The sequence below is a fragment of the Ascaphus truei genome, chromosome 22 (assembly GCF_040206685.1).
Source record: "Ascaphus truei isolate aAscTru1 chromosome 22, aAscTru1.hap1, whole genome shotgun sequence".
NCBI lineage: Eukaryota > Metazoa > Chordata > Amphibia > Anura > Ascaphidae > Ascaphus > Ascaphus truei.
This window is the reverse complement of record NC_134504.1, coordinates 12,474,121-12,491,104: the sequence shown is the minus strand read 5'-3', so window position 1 is coordinate 12,491,104 and position 16,984 is coordinate 12,474,121. Positions and strand designations below refer to the sequence as shown.

General features: G+C 54.5%; 2 protein-coding genes across 2 annotated transcripts in view; both read left to right on the top strand.

Moving 5' to 3' along the window:
- Positions 1-695: 695 nt before the first annotated feature.
- Positions 696-15,982, top strand: SLC25A10 (solute carrier family 25 member 10). The gene is made up of 3 exons (XM_075579571.1): positions 696-851; positions 15,107-15,226; positions 15,809-15,982. The coding sequence occupies exons 1-3, from the start codon at positions 762-764 to the stop codon at positions 15,965-15,967; spliced, it is 369 nt and encodes a 122-aa protein (XP_075435686.1). The 5' UTR covers positions 696-761; the 3' UTR covers positions 15,968-15,982.
- Positions 15,983-16,212: 230 nt separating this feature from the next.
- MCRIP1 (MAPK regulated corepressor interacting protein 1) overlaps positions 16,213-16,984 on the top strand; it is a 3,314-nt gene continuing 2,542 nt past the window's right edge. The window contains exon 1 of the mRNA XM_075579734.1: positions 16,213-16,225. Coding sequence (XP_075435849.1) covers positions 16,213-16,225 — 13 coding nt within the window. The remainder of the gene's footprint in view (positions 16,226-16,984) is intronic.

The following is a 16,984-nucleotide window of genomic DNA, read 5'->3' as shown; positions in this document are numbered from 1 at the left end:
AAGAGAAGTAGCAGTACTAAGTGATACCATATCCTATCGGTTAAAGAGCAAGGGTCCTCGACCAGTCCTCAAGACCCCCCAACAGGTCTTCATTATAGCCCTGCTTCAGCACAGGTGGTGCAGTCGAAGAGTGAGCCACTCATTGAGCTTCCTTTGCTAAAGCAGGGATATCCTGAAAACCTGACCTGTTGGTGGCCCTTGAGGACTGGAGTTGTAACCCCCCCTGCAGTAGAAGGTTGGAAGACACAAACTGACTGACAGACATCTCATATTGTCGCGTGTGGAAACACTGAAGTGGGTGATCCTGGTTCCCCCCGGTCAGTGCGCCTAGTCGCTACATGTGTGCGGTGCAGTGTATACTGCAGTGTTTCCCAACTCCAGTCCTCAGGGAACCTCCAACAGGTCAGGTCTTCAGGATATCCCTGCTTCAGCACAGGCAGGTCAATCAGCGGCTCAGTCATTTGTGCTGAAGCAGGGATATCCTGTAGACCTGACCTGTTGGGAAACACTGGCATACGGTCTGCCATTTACAAGGCCCAATTAATGAGGGGGTACAGTCAGGTGACCCTGACCCAGCTAGTAACCTTACTCACACCACGTGGTTCCCTGTGCGGCCCCTTTAAGAGTTCGGCGCACGTGGTGTGGAAGCAGAGTAGGCGGGGCCCCTGAGCTGCCGGGCCCGGTGATTGGCTGCTGTTCGCCCCGCCCCCCGTTCCTTGGCGTGCCCGGCTCGCTCGGATTCGGGTGAGAGCTGCGGGGAGATGGGGGAGAAGCGGGTGTCCCGCTGGTACTTCGGGGGCCTGGCGTCCTGCGGGGCGGCCTGCTGCACTCACCCGCTGGACCTGATCAAGGTGAGGGGGGGACAGTGTGGTGCGTGATATATATACACAGGGGGGACAGGGTGGTGCGTGATATGTACACAGGGGGGACAGGGTGGTGCGTGATATATACACGGGGGACAGGGTGGTGGGTGATATGTACACAGGGGAGACAGGGTGGTGCGTGATATATACACAGGGGGGACAGGGTGGTGTGTGATATATACACAGGGGGGACAGGGTGGTGCGTGATATATACACACGGGGGACACGGTGGTGCGTGATATATACACAGGGGGGACAGGGTGGTGCGTGATATATACACGGGGGACAGGGTGGTGGGTGATATGTACACAGGGGAGACAGGGTGGTGCGTGATATATACACAGGGGGGACAGGGTGGTGCGTGATATATACACAGGGGGGACAGGGTGGTGTGTGATATATACACAGGGGGGACACGGTGGTGCGTGATATATACACAGGGGGGACAGGGTGGTGCGTGATATATACACAGGGGGGACAGGGTGGTGCGTGATATATACACAGGGGGGACAGGGTGGTGCGTGATATATACACACGGGGGACACGGTGGTGCGTGATATATACACAGGGGGGACAGGGTGGTGCGTGATATATACACGGGGGACAGGGTGGTGGGTGATATGTACACAGGGGAGACAGGGTGGTGCGTGATATATACACAGGGGGGACAGGGTGGTGCGTGATATATACACAGGGGGGACAGGGTGGTGCGTGATATATACACGGGGGACAGGGTGGTGCGTGATATATACACGGGGGACAGGGTGGTGGGTGATATGTACACAGGGGAGACAGGGTGGTGCGTGATATATACACAGGGGGGACAGGGTGGTGCGTGATATATACACAGGGGGACAGGGTGGTGTGTGATATATACACAGGGGGGACACGGTGGTGCGTGATATATACACAGGGGGGACAGGGTGGTGCGTGATATATACACAGGGGGGACAGGGTGGTGCGTGATATATACACAGGGGGGACAGGGTGGTGCGTGATATATACACACGGGGGACACGGTGGTGCGTGATATATACACAGGGGGGACAGGGTGGTGCGTGATATATACACGGGGGACAGGGTGGTGGGTGATATGTACACAGGGGAGACAGGGTGGTGCGTGATATATACACAGGGGGGACAGGGTGGTGCGTGATATATACACAGGGGGGACAGGGTGGTGTGTGATATATACACAGGGGGGACACGGTGGTGCGTGATATATACACAGGGGGGACAGGGTGGTGCGTGATATATACACAGGGGGGACAGGGTGGTGCGTGATATATACACAGGGGGGACAGGGTGGTGCGTGATATATACACAGGGGGGACAGGGTGGTGCGTGATATATACACAGGGGGGACAGGGTGGTGCGTGATATATACACAGGGGGGACACGGTGGTGCGTGATATATACACAGGGGGGGACAGGGTGGTGCGTGATATATACACAGGGGGGACAGGGTGGTGCGTGATATATACACAGGGGGGACAGGGTGGTGCATGATATATACACAGGGGGGACACGGTGGTGCGTGATATATACACAGGGGGGACAGGGTGGTGCGTGGTATGTACACAGGGGGGACAGGGTGGTGCGTGATGTATACACAGGGGGGGGCAGTGGTGCGGGATGTATACACATATAGACATACACACATATATAGCAAATTTAAAATATCACTTGTGAGCACATTCACATGTTTTGGCATGTCTGCACCCCGCCTTTCACCATTTTCCCCAGCATACAGTGCTCCCACTGCAGCAAGGGATTCTGGGAAATGACATGCAAATGAGCACACAATGTGTCACCTTTTGTCTGAAAAACCATTGTTACATGGAGCCCATATAAGCTAATGCTCGCTGCTAACAGCTTTAAAGCACAGCATGGGAATCAGATGCATATAATACATATACACACACAGGGGGGGAACAGTATGTGTGATCTCTATCTCCATCACACAGGCACGCATACACACACGGGGGAGACGGTGAAGGGTGTAATATATATACATGGGGGGACAGTGTAGGGTGTAATTGTTTAAGCCTGTTTGGTTACCCCTAATCTGTAATAAGGGTTCAATAAGTCAGCTCTTGAGCCCAGGGTTGTACATGCATAACCTGTAATTTGCTGTAATAAAGTATTTTATGTTTTTTTTTTTTAACCTTTCCAGGGATGCCAGCAAGCAGAGATTGCTGTGGTATGAGTTTCAGGGGGGGGGGGGGGGGGATTAGGGGGTTGCAGAGAAAGTGTTGTCAGAATGTGCCTAGGTTGCCGGGGTCCAGAGTTGCTGGATACACCAAAAATGTACCCGGGAATCATAAGTGATTCCTGGATACATGTAGGCACAGGGTTCCAGCAATACCTCCTCTTGAAAATGCTTTCACGGCTCACCACTAGGGGTCCCTGCTTCAGCACAGCCCAGAAAGGTAAAAGGGGCATAGGGATGTGAGGTGTTCCTGAAACAGTCAAGGGGTCCCTAGGTTAATGGGGATGCCCATGTCACCCAGAACCTGTATAGGGGTTCTGAGGCGCTCCAACCATGCTTCAGCACAGACCAGAAAGGTAAAAAGGGGCATAGGAATATGAGGTGTCCCTGAAACAGTCAAGAGGTCCCTAGGTTAAGGGGGTTACTCATTGAATGCCCAGGTCTCCCAGAACCGGTATAGGAGTTCTGAGGGCTCCAACCATATTTATAAGGATGTGAGGGGATTCTTAGAATTCATTCTAAGTCTATGCAACAGTGTGTGGGGAATATGTCTCGTAAGAAATAGTGCAGCTTTTTAGTCTATTCCCCATACCAGAAAGACTTAGGATATTTTAAAGTGTATATTTTATTAACAAAGTGTGTTAAGTACATGTATGCTTTGTGCACAGTAAAATGAGGCACAGGGATGAAAAGTGTTCCTGTAGCTGCAGGGATCCTTAGGTAACATAGGGGTACCCCAGTTAGTGCCATATAGCCCAGAACCAGTATTGGGTTGTGGGGGGGACTCTGAGTCCAGCTGAGTCCCAGTCAGCCTAAGCATTTGCATAGGAGCCAGGATGTGTGCCTAGCAATCAGGGATCAAAGGGGAACCCCGGATGTCAGGTGTCATGCCATTTGGTATCAAGGAGGGGCAGAGGAAAAAGATGAGCACCCTGCCAGTTGTTCTGTCAGACTGGCAGGAGCATGTCACCGCGGGTGACATTGAGGGGACCAGGGACAGAGGTGCCAAGTTGCACATGCCCCTTGGTTCATTCAGATTTCCAGCTAACCCTGTTTTTTTTCTGCCGGTTTGTCTCGGATTGGCTGCTGAGACTGTTCTCACGCTTCTGATACGGGGGGTAGTATTCTGGGAACGAAACGCGGAAGGATTATAAACCCCTGCGCCAATCAGATTTCAGTTCTGTAAAGTTCTGTAAGATTCGAAGCACCAAGTCCAGATCAGGGGAGAGGGGAGAGGGGAGAGGGGAGAGGGGAGACGGGGTGTCTGGAACTGCGGGCTGATTTCTGTTCCAGGATAGGTCAAGGAAAGTGTAGTTTTCACCCCCAGACCCCCAGTAAGTGTCTTTTTTCACGTAGTTTGTGTAACATTGTGTGTACACCTTTTCCTGTGAATAAATTTATAATTTATTTCATTAACTTGTTTTGCGCAATGCATGATCCTCGTAAAAAGGTGTCAATTGCCTGGTCTCCTGTGACAGTAATATATACACGGGGAGACAGTGTAGGGTGTTCATACATACATACATATATACATACATATATACATACATACATACATACATACACACATACATACATACATACATACATGCATACACACACGCATACACACACGCATACACACACGCATACACACACGCATACACACACACACATACATACATAGTCTGGCGCCAAGAGAAGCAATCAAGTAACAAAGTGTAATCCGGTGAGTGATAAAGCCGGTGGTAGGGAAGGGAAATGCGCACGTGCCAGGTGTCCATGAATGACATTGAACAGTAACGACGCTCGCAGGATCAGGACAGCACTCAGTACTATTCAATGTCGGCTGCAGGTTGCTGAGAAGAACAACCTAGAAAATAAAGTCAGTAGAGGCGCCGTGCGCTCCAGACGCCTGCGATCGTCGCCCGCCGGTTCACGCACTGCGGCTGGCGTCCTTAGTGCCGTGTCGCTAGGTACTACTTTGCGCATGCGTGGAGATAGTGTCCTGATTGGTTCACTCTCGCACCAATTGGCGCGCGCATCCCCCCACAACCATAAGGAGCGTCCATGGCAGCGGTATGCGTTGCGTGCGCACAAAGGAAGTCCATGGAATGTAACCAGTTATCACAACGCGTCTTCGTACCCGTCCCTTCCTGCTAGCGATGGCGTTCACAATCAGGACCCGAGCACCGGCATGTTGAACGTCCAACTTGATAATCTCCAATAAAAACAGAACATACATAATAAAAACAACTCAAACATGTCCATAAGTGGGACAGGGGAGGGCAGGGCAGGAATCCATCAATGTGGTGACATGTTAAGGAGCGAAGGGAGTATCATCCAAGGTGCACGATGAACCAAACCTACACGGAACCCCACACGGGTATCAAACGCGTCAGGCTAGAGAATCAGCCACAACTATCAGGGGGAGACCTCAGTGCCGCGTACCCCCGAAGAGGGGCAACCGGGGGCATATAGACGAAGTGTAGGGAAGCAAAAGGGACACAATGAACCACACAAAGCACAGAGAGTGGACCAGACTTAACCTCAGTGTCCCTTAGGTGTATACCACAAAACACCACTTGTCTAGGGTAGGTGGACCACCAGTGACGGCTAACGTAAGGATCAAAGTGCGGTAGAGATTAGAGGGAGTCCTGCTGCCCCCTCCCATCCTTCCTGCTGATCCCATAAGCCCAAGAATCAATAACGCCCATAACTGCAGGGTCCACCTAGAGAGGAATTTAAAGATTGGTAAGGTCATACGCTTTAGGCTGGGTCCCCGCTGGCACTGACCGCGCTCATGCTTGTTGAGAGCGGTGACATCACCAACAATCCAAGCACGAGCGCCGGGTGTCCTGGCTATTTCGCAAGCGCACGCGTGGGGGCGTTGCGGGCAAGCTGAGCGCGGTTCAAAGACAGGTTTTTTTTTTTTTGTTTATCTAAGCGCCGAGCGTGCGCGAGCATCCGTGCACGAGCGCTCCGCGTGAGCGGGGACGTCTAAATTTAAATAGCGATCATTTACCTCGTCAAGCACCGCGCGGTCAGTGGCACAGGGGACTCGGCCTTATTCAGACCATGAGGGTACATGCTGCTTCATGTACCCACAATGCCTCCCTCTTTTTCACGATCCGTATCCTGTTCCCACCCCGGCGGGGTTTGAGTATATACGCAGTAATTTGCACCCTCCCCTGGCTGGCGTGCCCAGCTTGTACGAAATGTGTGGCACCCGGCTGCTCGAGCACTTTGCATGGAAAAGTTGACTTTTGCTGACATACCTTTCCTTGTGGTCTCTCCCACCCAGGCCTCACCACGCGGGCATTTAATAAGATGGGCCGCTAAATCCCAATTACAGGTGGTATCGCGGTTCATCGAGTATTTGATGATTGAACCGGCGGGCGACGATCGCAGGCGTCTGGAGCGCACGGCGCCTCTACTGACTTTTATTTTCTAGGTTCTTCTCGGCAACCTGCAGCCGACATTGAATAGTACTGAGTGCCGTCCTGATCCTGCGAGCGTCGTTACTGTTCAATGTCATTCATGGACACCTGGCACGTGCGCATTTCCCTTCCCTACCGCCGGCTTTATCACTCACCGGATTACACTTTATTACTTGATTGCTTCTCTTGGCGCCAGACTCAGTATGTGTGTGTGTATGTGTGTGTGTGTATGTATGTATGTATGTATGTGTGTATGTGTGTATATCTATTAATGCCCTGTGCCCTGTTTCTCAGCCTGATAAAGGCCCCTGCGGGTCCGAAACGTTGCTCAATCTTTGTATGGTTTTTCCGCACGGTTTGTTATTAAATATCTCTGCTGATCACATCCTCTGGGTGAGCGCTGCAGATATAGATATGATTGCTGCAGTGTGCACGCTGTATGTGTGTATATGAATATACTTCTGCAGCACAGAGAGGGACAGCTGTGTGTGTGTGTGTGTGTGTATGTGTGTGTGTATGTGAATATACTTCTGCAGCACAGAGAGGGACAGCTGTGTGTATGTGTGTGTGTGTGTGTGTATGTGAATATACTTCTGCAGCACAGAGAGGGACAGCTGTGTGTATGTGTGTGTGTATGTGTGTATGTGAATATACTTCTGCAGCACAGAGAGGGACAGCTGTGTGTGTGTGTGTGTGTATGTGAATATACTTCTGCAGCACAGAGAGGGACAGCGCGGGCTCCACAGTGTGGATAGTTCCGGCTTTATTAATCGCGAGCTAAAACCCGTTCACTCAGCGTTGAGGTGGGACACGCGCATTGAGGTGGGACACGCGCATTGAGCAAATATATGGTATATTTTATGGAGTGTGTCCCTGTGTATTTGAATCTGACACACAGTCGCACTGAGAGTTCTGTGTATCTGCTTGTGTGTTATTGTGCAGTGTCAGGGAATGTGTGTGTGTGTGTGTGTTATTGTGCAGTGTCAAGCAGTGTGTGTGTGTGTCGTTGTGCGATGCCAGGGAATGTGTGTGTGTGTGTCATTGTGCAGTGTCAGGGAATGTGTGTGTGTTTGTGTGTCGTTGTGCAGTGTCAGGGAATGTGTGTGTAGTGCAGTGTCAGGGAATGTGTGTGTGTGTGTTATTGTGCAGTGTCAAGCAGTGTGTGTGTGTGTGTCGTTGTGCGATGCCAGGGAATGTGTGTGTGTGTGTGTCATTGTGCAGTGTCAGGGAATGTGTGTGTGTTTGTGTGTCATTGTGCAGTGTCAGGGAATGTGTGTGTGTCATTGTGCAGTGTCAGGGAATGTGTGTGTGTCATTGTGCAGTGTCAGGGAATGTGTGTGTGTGTGTGTGTGTGTGTGTGTGTGTGTGTGTGTGTGTGTGTGTGTCATTGTGCAGTGTCAGGGAATGTGTGTGTGTTTGTGTGTCGTTGTGCAGTGTCAGGGAATGTGTGTGTAGTGCAGTGTCAGAGAATGTGTGTATGTGTGTGTTAGGCCCAGGCCATAGAGGTGTGGGGAGAGCGGATGCGCGCTAATGCTGAGGCTCGCCTGCTTCAGTCAGCGCGATTGCACGGACTTGCAGGCGAGCCAGCGTGCGCAAAGGGAGCCGGGGGGAGGTGGTTGGAGGCGGGGCAGTGACGTCGCTGGGCCAATCGCCCGCAACGCACTGACGTCAATGACACGGCGCCGTGACGTTGACGCTGCTGTGCTGTGATTGGAGGTTTTCAGCCGACAGCGCGCTGAAAAACAGCTTGGCGCTCGGCTGAAACCTCCAACTCGTCAGCACGCCTGCGGACGCTCGCGTGAGCCCCCTCTCAAGGCATCCTCATTGAGGATGCAGGGGCTCAGCGCGGAGCGTCCGCACGCCTCAGCACGGCCTCCCCTGCTATGGACTCGGCCTTATTGTGCAGTGTCAGGGAATGTGTATCTGTGTGTTATTGTGCAGTGTCAGGGAATGTGTATCTGTGTGTTATTGTGCAGTGTCAGGGAATGTGTATCTGTGTGTTATTGTGCAGTGTCAGGGAATGCGTGTGTGTCGTTGTGCAGTGTCAGGAAACGTGTGTGTGTGTGTTATTGTGCAGTGTCAGGGAATGTGTCCGTGTGTTATTGTGCAGTGTCGGAATGTGTGTGTGTGTTATTGTGCAGTGTCAGGGAATGTGTGTGTGTGTGTGTGTGTGTGTTGTTGTGCAGTGTCAGAGAGTGTGTGTGTGTGTGTTATTGTGCATTGTCAGGGAATGTGTGTGTCCATGTGTTATTGTGCAGTGCCAGGGTGTGTGTGTGTGTGTGTATATCCGTGTGTACAGTCATGCAAAGCCTGTCCCCTATAACCCTTTCCGTGCTGTGCTGCCAGAGACCCCACAGGATGAGGGCGTTGGGGGGCGGGCGAGAGACGGGCCCTGTGCTCAGACATAACGAGTCTCCCGGGACGTTAATTAGTACTGAGCTGTTTAATGACCTTTGAGTCCTTGGTTCAGTAATGAGAACACGAGGCCTTACTGACGCACACGTGACACAACGCCTCCCTCGCCCCGTTATACTGTCCCTTCTCCCCCCTCTTATCTTGTGCACTCACCCCCCCCTTACCTTGTGCACTCTCTCCCCCCTCTTACCTTGTGCACTCTCCCCCCCCTCTTACCTCGTGCACTCTCCCCCCCCTTACCTTGTGCACTCTCCCCCCCTCTTACCTCGTACACTCTACCCCCCTCTTACCTTGTACACACTCTCCTCCCCCCCTCTTACCTCGTGCACTCTCTCCCCCCTCTTACCTCGTGCACTCTCTCCCCCCTCTTACCTTGTGCACTCTCCCCCCCCCCCCTCTTACCTTGTGCACTCTCCCCCCCCTTACCTCGTGCACTCTCCCCCCCTCTTACCTCGTACACTCTACCCCCCTCTTACCTTGTACACACTCTCCTCCCCCCCTCTTACCTCATGCACTCTCTCCCCCTCTTACCTCGTGCACTCTCTCCCCCTCTTACCTCGTGCACTCTCCCCCCCTCTTACCTCGTGCACTCTCTACCCCCTCTTACCTCGTGCACTCTCTCCCCCCTCTTACCTCGTGCACTCTCTCCCCCTCTTACCTCGTGCACTCTCTCCCCCTCTTACCTCGTGCACTCTCTCCCCCTCTTACCTCGTGCACTCTCTCCCCCCTCTTACCTCGTGCACTCTCTCCCCCTCTTACCTCGTGCACACTCCTCTCCCCCTCTTACCTCGTGCACACTCCTCTACCCCCTCATACCTCGTGCACTCTCTCCCCCCTCTTGCCTCGTGCACTCTCTCCCCCCTCTTGCCTCTTGCACTCTCTCCCCCCTCTTACCTCGTGCACTCTCTCCACCCTCTTACCTCGTGCACTCTCTCCCCCTCTTACCTCGTGCACTCTCTCCCCCTCTTACCTCGTGCACTCTCCCCCCCTCTTTCCTCGTGCACTCTCCCCCCTCTTACCTTGTACACACTCTCCTCCCCCCCTCTTACCTCGTGCACTCTCTCCCCCTCTTACCTCGTGCACTCTCCCCCCTCTTACCTCGTGCACTCTCCCCCCTCTTACCTCGTGCACTCTCCCCCCTCTTACCTCGTGCACTCTCCCCCTCTTACCTCGTGCACTCTCTCCCCCTCTTACCTCGTGCACTCTCCCCCCCTCTTACCTCGTGCACTCTCCCCCCCTCTTACCTCGTGCACTCTCTCCCCCCTCTTACCTCGTGCACTCTCTCTCCCCCCTCTTACCTCGTGCACTCTATCTCCCCCCTCTTACCTCGTGCACTCTCCCCCTCTTACCTCGTGCTCTCTCTCCCCCCTCTTACCTCGTGCACTCTCTCCCCCCTCTTACCTCGTGCACTCTCCCCCCCCTCTTACCTCGTGCACTCTCCCCCCCCTCTTACCTCGTGCACTCTCTCCCCCTCTTACCTTGTGCACTCTCCCCCCCTCTTACCTCGTGCACTCTCCCCCCCCTCTTACCTCGTGCACTCTCCCCCCCTCTTACCTCGTGCACTCTCCCCCCCCTCTTACCTCGTGCACTCTCCCCCCCCTCTTACCTCGTGCACTCTCCCCCCCCCTCTTACCTCGTGCACTCTCTCCCCCCTCTTACCTCGTGCACTCTCTCCCCCCTCTTACCTCGTGCACTCTCTCTCCCCTCTTACCTCGTGCACTCTCTCCCCCCTTACCTCGTACACTCTCCCCCCCCTCTTACCTTGTACACTCTCTCCTCCCCCTCTCTTACCTCGTGCACTCTCCCCCCCTCTTACCTCGTGCACTCTCCCCCCCTCTTACCTCGTGCACTCCCCCCCTCTTACACTCTCCCCCCTCTTACCTCGTACACTCTCCTCCCTCTTACCTCGTGCACTCTCTACCCCCTCTTTCCTCGTGCACTCTCTCCCCCCTCTTTCCTTGTGCACTCTCTCCCCCCCTTTCCTTGTGCACTCTTTCCACCCTCTTTCCTCGTGCACTCTCTCCCCCCTCTTACCTCGTACACTCTCTCCCCCCTCTTACCTCGTGCACTCTCTCCCTCCTCTTACCTCGTGCACTCTCTCCCCCCTCTTACCTCGTGCACTCTCTCCTCTCCCCCCTCTCCTCTCCCCCTGTCACGGTAGACCAAGCTTTTTAACACATTAATGTCTGGATCCTTGATTGAATAAAACGTGCGATAAAATAAATTGTGATTTATTTACATAAAGAACACACAACTTGAATTACAAAAATATCACGAATAACACTTACTGGGATGGGATCAGATGGAATAAAATGTCCACAGGACGACTTTTGAAGCGGTCGGTGTACAATCCTTAGTTACCATGGAATCTTCCGGTGTACAATCCTTAGTTACCATGGAATCTTCCGGTGTACAATCCTTAGTTACCATGGAATCTTCCGATGTACAATCCTTAGTTACCATGGAATCTTCTTTACATGATGGAGCTTAGATGGAACCGATCTCTGATTGGCTGCACGAATCTTTATAGACACACAAAGACTATCCTTATGCTGTGCAGCCAACCACTGCGTGGGAATTACTAATCTCACCTATGGGGACGCTCTGCCAGTACTTCAGGTAGCCTGGCAGAAGCTTCAATGTACGCTGCGAGCATGTGCCAACTTCGCACTTCAGCCGCTTAGTATACCTAGCCAAGCTTACTTCCCTGGACATCTGTCAGGACAAACTGTTCACCTCTCCCCCTCCCACTTAACACCTTAGCCTGTCAGTCCCAGACACAGGGGGATCAAGTTAGCAGGGGTGCTCAGAAGTCTAAATTATGCATTGCTTCCTCCCAGAGGCTTCCTGCTAAGCATTTCAAAGCCCAGTATTACACACCCTAAGTGTCATCTCCTGTTCTGGACTGAATGAAGGAGAATCCCCTTCTGTCTATAATGTCAACACAGATAAACTAGGGTAGCTTTAGTGCATCAATTTTTTATAATACATTTGCCCACTATGACTCGGGGGATCCCTGTTACCTGACTTATACTGCTGATACCTAGCATTACTCTCGCCCCCTTATCCCTAGGGGGCGAGACACAGGCATTTTTAATACATTTGCAGTATCGCCACCCTTGCTGGGTTGCAGAGCTGACACTCTACATTTTAACTTAAAACCCCTATAACTCTCTTCACCTTATCCCTGGTAAGAGATGTACTGAACCCCACACTGGGGTCTCGGGTTTGGGCATATTCCGAGAACCTTTAATGTAATTCAGTTCCCTGCCCGGTTTTACTGTCCTGGTTTGTGCTGAAGCAGGGGGATTTGGCGGTGAGCTGCAAACCGTTCTAGGGGGGATTTTGTCCAGTGATCTGTGTTACTCATGTCCTCAGGAATCTGGGGGGGTTCCTGAGTACAGGTTTCGGGGTAACCCACAACAGTGGCCCCCGTCTACCCAAACACACCCTGACAACATTTTACCGTAAAGTCACCCTGAAACTCACGCCCTGCACATCCCCGCTGGCTGGCACCACTGAAACTCACGCCCTGCACATCCCCGCTGGCTGGCACCCCTGAAACTCACGCCCTGCACATCCCCGCTTGCTGGCACCCCTGAAACTCACGCCCTGCACATCCCCGCTGGCTGGCACCCCTGAAACTCACGCCCTGCACATCCCCGCTGGCTGGCACCCCTGAAACTCACGCCCTGCACATCCCCGCTGGCTGGCACCCCTGAAACTCACGCCCTGCACATCCCCGCTGGCTGGCACCCCTGAAACTCACGCCCTGCACATCCCCGCTGGCTGGCACCCCTGAAACTCACGCCCTGCACATCCCCGCTGGCTGGCACCCCTGGAACAGTAAAACCACATACATCTTTATTATACCAACAGTTATGTACCACAATTGGGCTGAAGAGCTGACACTCACAATTCCCCAATATAGCTCAGGGGCACATTTCACACACTGTATCATACGTTTTCAGGACTGCAGAACTGACACTTCACAGTCACCTTTTATGACTCAGGTGCCCCAAGCTGGGCATAATGCTTTAATTGGTGGCTTGGGGATCCCTTCACCGTCACATTCCCTTCTTACCTCGTGCACTCTCTCCCCCCTCTTACCTCGTGCACTCTCTCCCCCCTCTTACCTCGTGCACTCTCTCCCCCCTCTTACCTCGTAGACACTCCTCTCCCCCTCTTACCTCGTGCAGTCTCTCCCCCCTCTTACCTCGTGCAGTCTCTCCCCCCTCTTACCTCGTGCACTCTCTCCCCCCTCTTACCTCGTACACACTCCTCTCCCCCCTCTTACCTCGTACACACTCATCTCCCCCTCTTACTTCGTGCAGTCTCTCCCCCCTCTTACCTCGTGCAGTCTCTCCCCCCTCTTTCCTCGTGCACTCTCTCCCCCCTCTTACCTCGTGCACTCTCTCCCCCTCTTACCTTTTACACTCTCTCCTCTCCCCCCTCTTACCTCATGCACTCTCCCCCTTACTTCATGCACTCTCCCCCCTCTTACCTCGTACACACTCTCCTCTCCCCCTCTTACCATGTGCACTCCCCCCCTCTTACATCGTAAACTCTCTCCTCTCCCCCTCTCTTACCTCGTGCACACTCTCCCCCCTCTTACCACGTGCACTCTCTCCCCCCTCTTTATCCAGAAGAGATGGAGAGTGAACTCCTGTGATCCAAATGCTAAACAATCATATGTATTGTGATATGCAATCACTGTCCAGGTGTAGCTAGGATTGGAGTCTCAAAGCAGGTATAAGGTATAAAGTGCATATGGTATAAATCTGGGGTGGCTCTAATGATATAATCAAACCAGTCGGGGGTTAATGTGCAAATGTGGACGAGAGGCACAGAAAAATGTAACCGCCGTCACACCAACTGTGACCCATATATGTCCCAATAATGCTAACCTTAACCGACTGGTATCAGTGCCAACCCCTCCGGCTGAACTGTGGACTGAAGTTGTATCCCGTAATGATCCATGAACGGCTAACGGGTACACAGCTGCTGGAAATCCCACGTGTATGACGCTCCTACACGATATACCGGCAGAAAGCGCCGCTGCACTGCTGTCTGGCTTGCGAGCCAGCCCCTCTGCTCACCGGTGTATATGGTATTGGAGCTGCGTCTCTGCAACCGGCTGTGCTGATCTGGGGGCCCAAATGATGGTGCGTATCCACGCACAGGTCGTCCTGGAGCCGCGTCCAGGAAGCAATCAGCTGTGCTGAGACCGGGGAACCAGCGTGCAGTGCTTTCCGGCGTGTATCAGCTGGATACCGCCTCCTCCGTGGATCAAAGAATCACCTGCTGCTTTGATAAAGTCCCTTGTAAGGGATGAAACGCGTCAGAGCTTTTATCATGATGTCCAGCTTTTTGCAATAAAATATATTTTTTATCCATCAAGCTTGTGCTGGTTCACTAGGAGGTAGTGACCATTCCTTCCTCTCTACTCTCCCCCCTCTTACCTCGTACACACTTTCCTCTCTCCCCTCTTACCTCGTGTCCCCTCTCCCCTCTTACCTTGTGCACTCTCCCCCCCCTTACCTTGTGCACTCTCCCCCCTCTTACCTCGTACACTCTCTCCTCTCCCCCCTCTTACTTCTTGCACTCTCCCCCCTTACCTCGTACACACTCCTCTCCCCCCTCTTACTTTGTACACTCTCTCCTCCCCCCTCTTACCTCGTACACTCTCCCCTCTCCCCCTCTTACCTCGTGCACTCTCCCCCTCTTACCTTGTACATTTTCTCCTCTCCCCCCTCTTACCTTGTACACTTTCCCCCCCTCTTGCCTTGTGCACTCTCCCCCCTCTTACCTTGTACACTTTCCCCCCTCTTACCTTGTACACTCTCCCCCCTCTTGCCTCGTGCACTCTCCTCCCTCCCCTCTTACCTCGTACGCACTCTCCTCTCCCCCCTCTTACCTCGTACACGCTCTCCTCTCTGCTCCCCCTCTTACCTTGTATACCCCCCCTCGTATACTCTCTCCTCTCCCCCCTACCTCGTACACGCTCTCCTCTCTGCCCCCCTCTAACCGCGTACACGCTCTCCTTTCCCCCCTCTTACCTCGTGCACTCTCCCCCCCACTTACCTCCTACACTCCCTCTCCCTCCATACTCACTTTTTATCTCGCACTCCCCTCTCTCACCTCGTACACTCCCCTCTCCCCCCCCTCCCTCATGTTGCTCTCTGATCCCCCCCCAGGTGCACCTGCAGACGCAGCAGGAGGTGAAGATGCGTATGACCGGGATGGCGGTCACAGTTATCCGGAACGACGGTTTCCTGGCGCTGTATAACGGGCTCAGCGCTTCTCTCTTCAGACAGGTGAGGGTCCCCCTCTCCTGCACCCCCAACCCCTCGTATCTGCACCCCCGACTCCTCGTGTCTGCACCCCCAACCCCTCGTGTCTGCACCCCCAACTGCTCGTGTCTGCACCGCCAACTGCTCGTGTCTGCACCCCCAACTGCTCGTGTCTGCACCCCCAACTCCTCGTGTCTGCACCCCCAACTCCTCGTGTCTGCACCCCCAACTCCTCGTGTCCCTCTCTTCCCCCCCCCCCCCACTCGCTGTCCCTCTCCCCCCCCCTCGCTGTCCCTCTCTTCCCCTCTTCTCGCTGTCCCTCTCTTCCCCCCCCTCGCTGTCCCTCTTTCCCCCCCCTCCCCTCGCTGTCCCTCATACCCCCCCTCCCCTCGCTGTCCCTCATACCCCCCCTCGCTGTCCCTCTCATCCCCCCCTCCCCTCGCTGTCCCTCTCTTTCCCCCCTCCCCTCGCTGTCCCTCTCTTTTCCCCCCCTCCCCTCGCTGTCCCTCTCTTTCCCCCCCTCCCGTCGCTGTACCTCTCTTCCCCCCCACCCCCCCTCGCTGTCCCTCTCTGCTCTCCCCCCCTCTCACTGTCTCTCCGCTGCAGGTCACGTATTCCATGACACGGTTTGCGATCTACGACACTGTGCGAGACCGTCTGTCCCAGGACAACGCCGGGCCCCCCCCGTTCTACCAGAAGGTGCTGCTGGGGGCGTTTGGGGGTGAGAAGCATGAGCCGGGGGGCTGTGACAGGGTGCCGGGGTGACCAACTCCAGTCCCCAAGGGCCACCACCTGGTTAGGTATTCAGGATATCCCTGCTTCAGCACAGGTGGCTCGGAGGCTGTCGACGACTGCACCCCCTGTGCTGAAGCAGGGATACCCTAATACCTAACTTGTTGGTGGCCCTCGGGGACTGCAGTTGCCCTCCCCCCTGGGTTAGTGTGATTTGGGGGGTTATTATTACCCGGGATTTATCGCCTTTAATGTATTTCTGTCGCGATGGCGGAACCATGAAATGTGAAAGTGGGACGCCGCGCAGCGCCGGGTACCACGTATAGGGGGGACCCCGCAGCGCCGGGTACCACGTATAGGGGGGACCCCGCAGCGCCGGATACCACGTATAGGGGGGTCCCCACAGCGCCGGATACCACGTACAGGGGGGTCCCCGCAGCGCCGGGTACCACGTACAGGGGGTCCCCGCAGCGCCAGGTACCACGTACAGGGGGTCCCCGCAGAGCCAGATGCCACGTATAGGAGGTCCCCGCAGACCCAGATACCACGTACAGGGGGTCCCCGGTATCTGACGCCCCGCAGAGCCGGATACCACGTACAGGGAGTCCACGGTGACTGGAGGTGACCGGAGGGTCACGGCAGGGTGACTGCAGGGTCACGGCGGGGTGATTGAGGGTGACTGCAGGGTCACGGCGGGGTGATTGAGGGTGACTGCAGGGTCACGGCGGGGTGATTGAGGGTGACCGCAGGGTCACGGCGGGGTGATTGAGGGTGACCGCAGGATCACGGCGGGGTGATTGAGGGTGACCGCAGGATCACGGTGGGGTGATTGAGGGTGACCGCAGGATCACGGTGGGGTGATTGAGGGTGACCGCAGGATCACGGCGGGGTGATTGAGGGTGACCGCAGGGTCACGGCGGGGTGATTGAGGGTGACCGCAGGATCACGGCGGGGTGATTGAGGGTGACCGCAGGATCACGGTGGGGTGATTGAGGGTGACCGCAGGATCACGGTGGGGTGATTGAGGGTGACCGCAGGGTCACGGCGGGG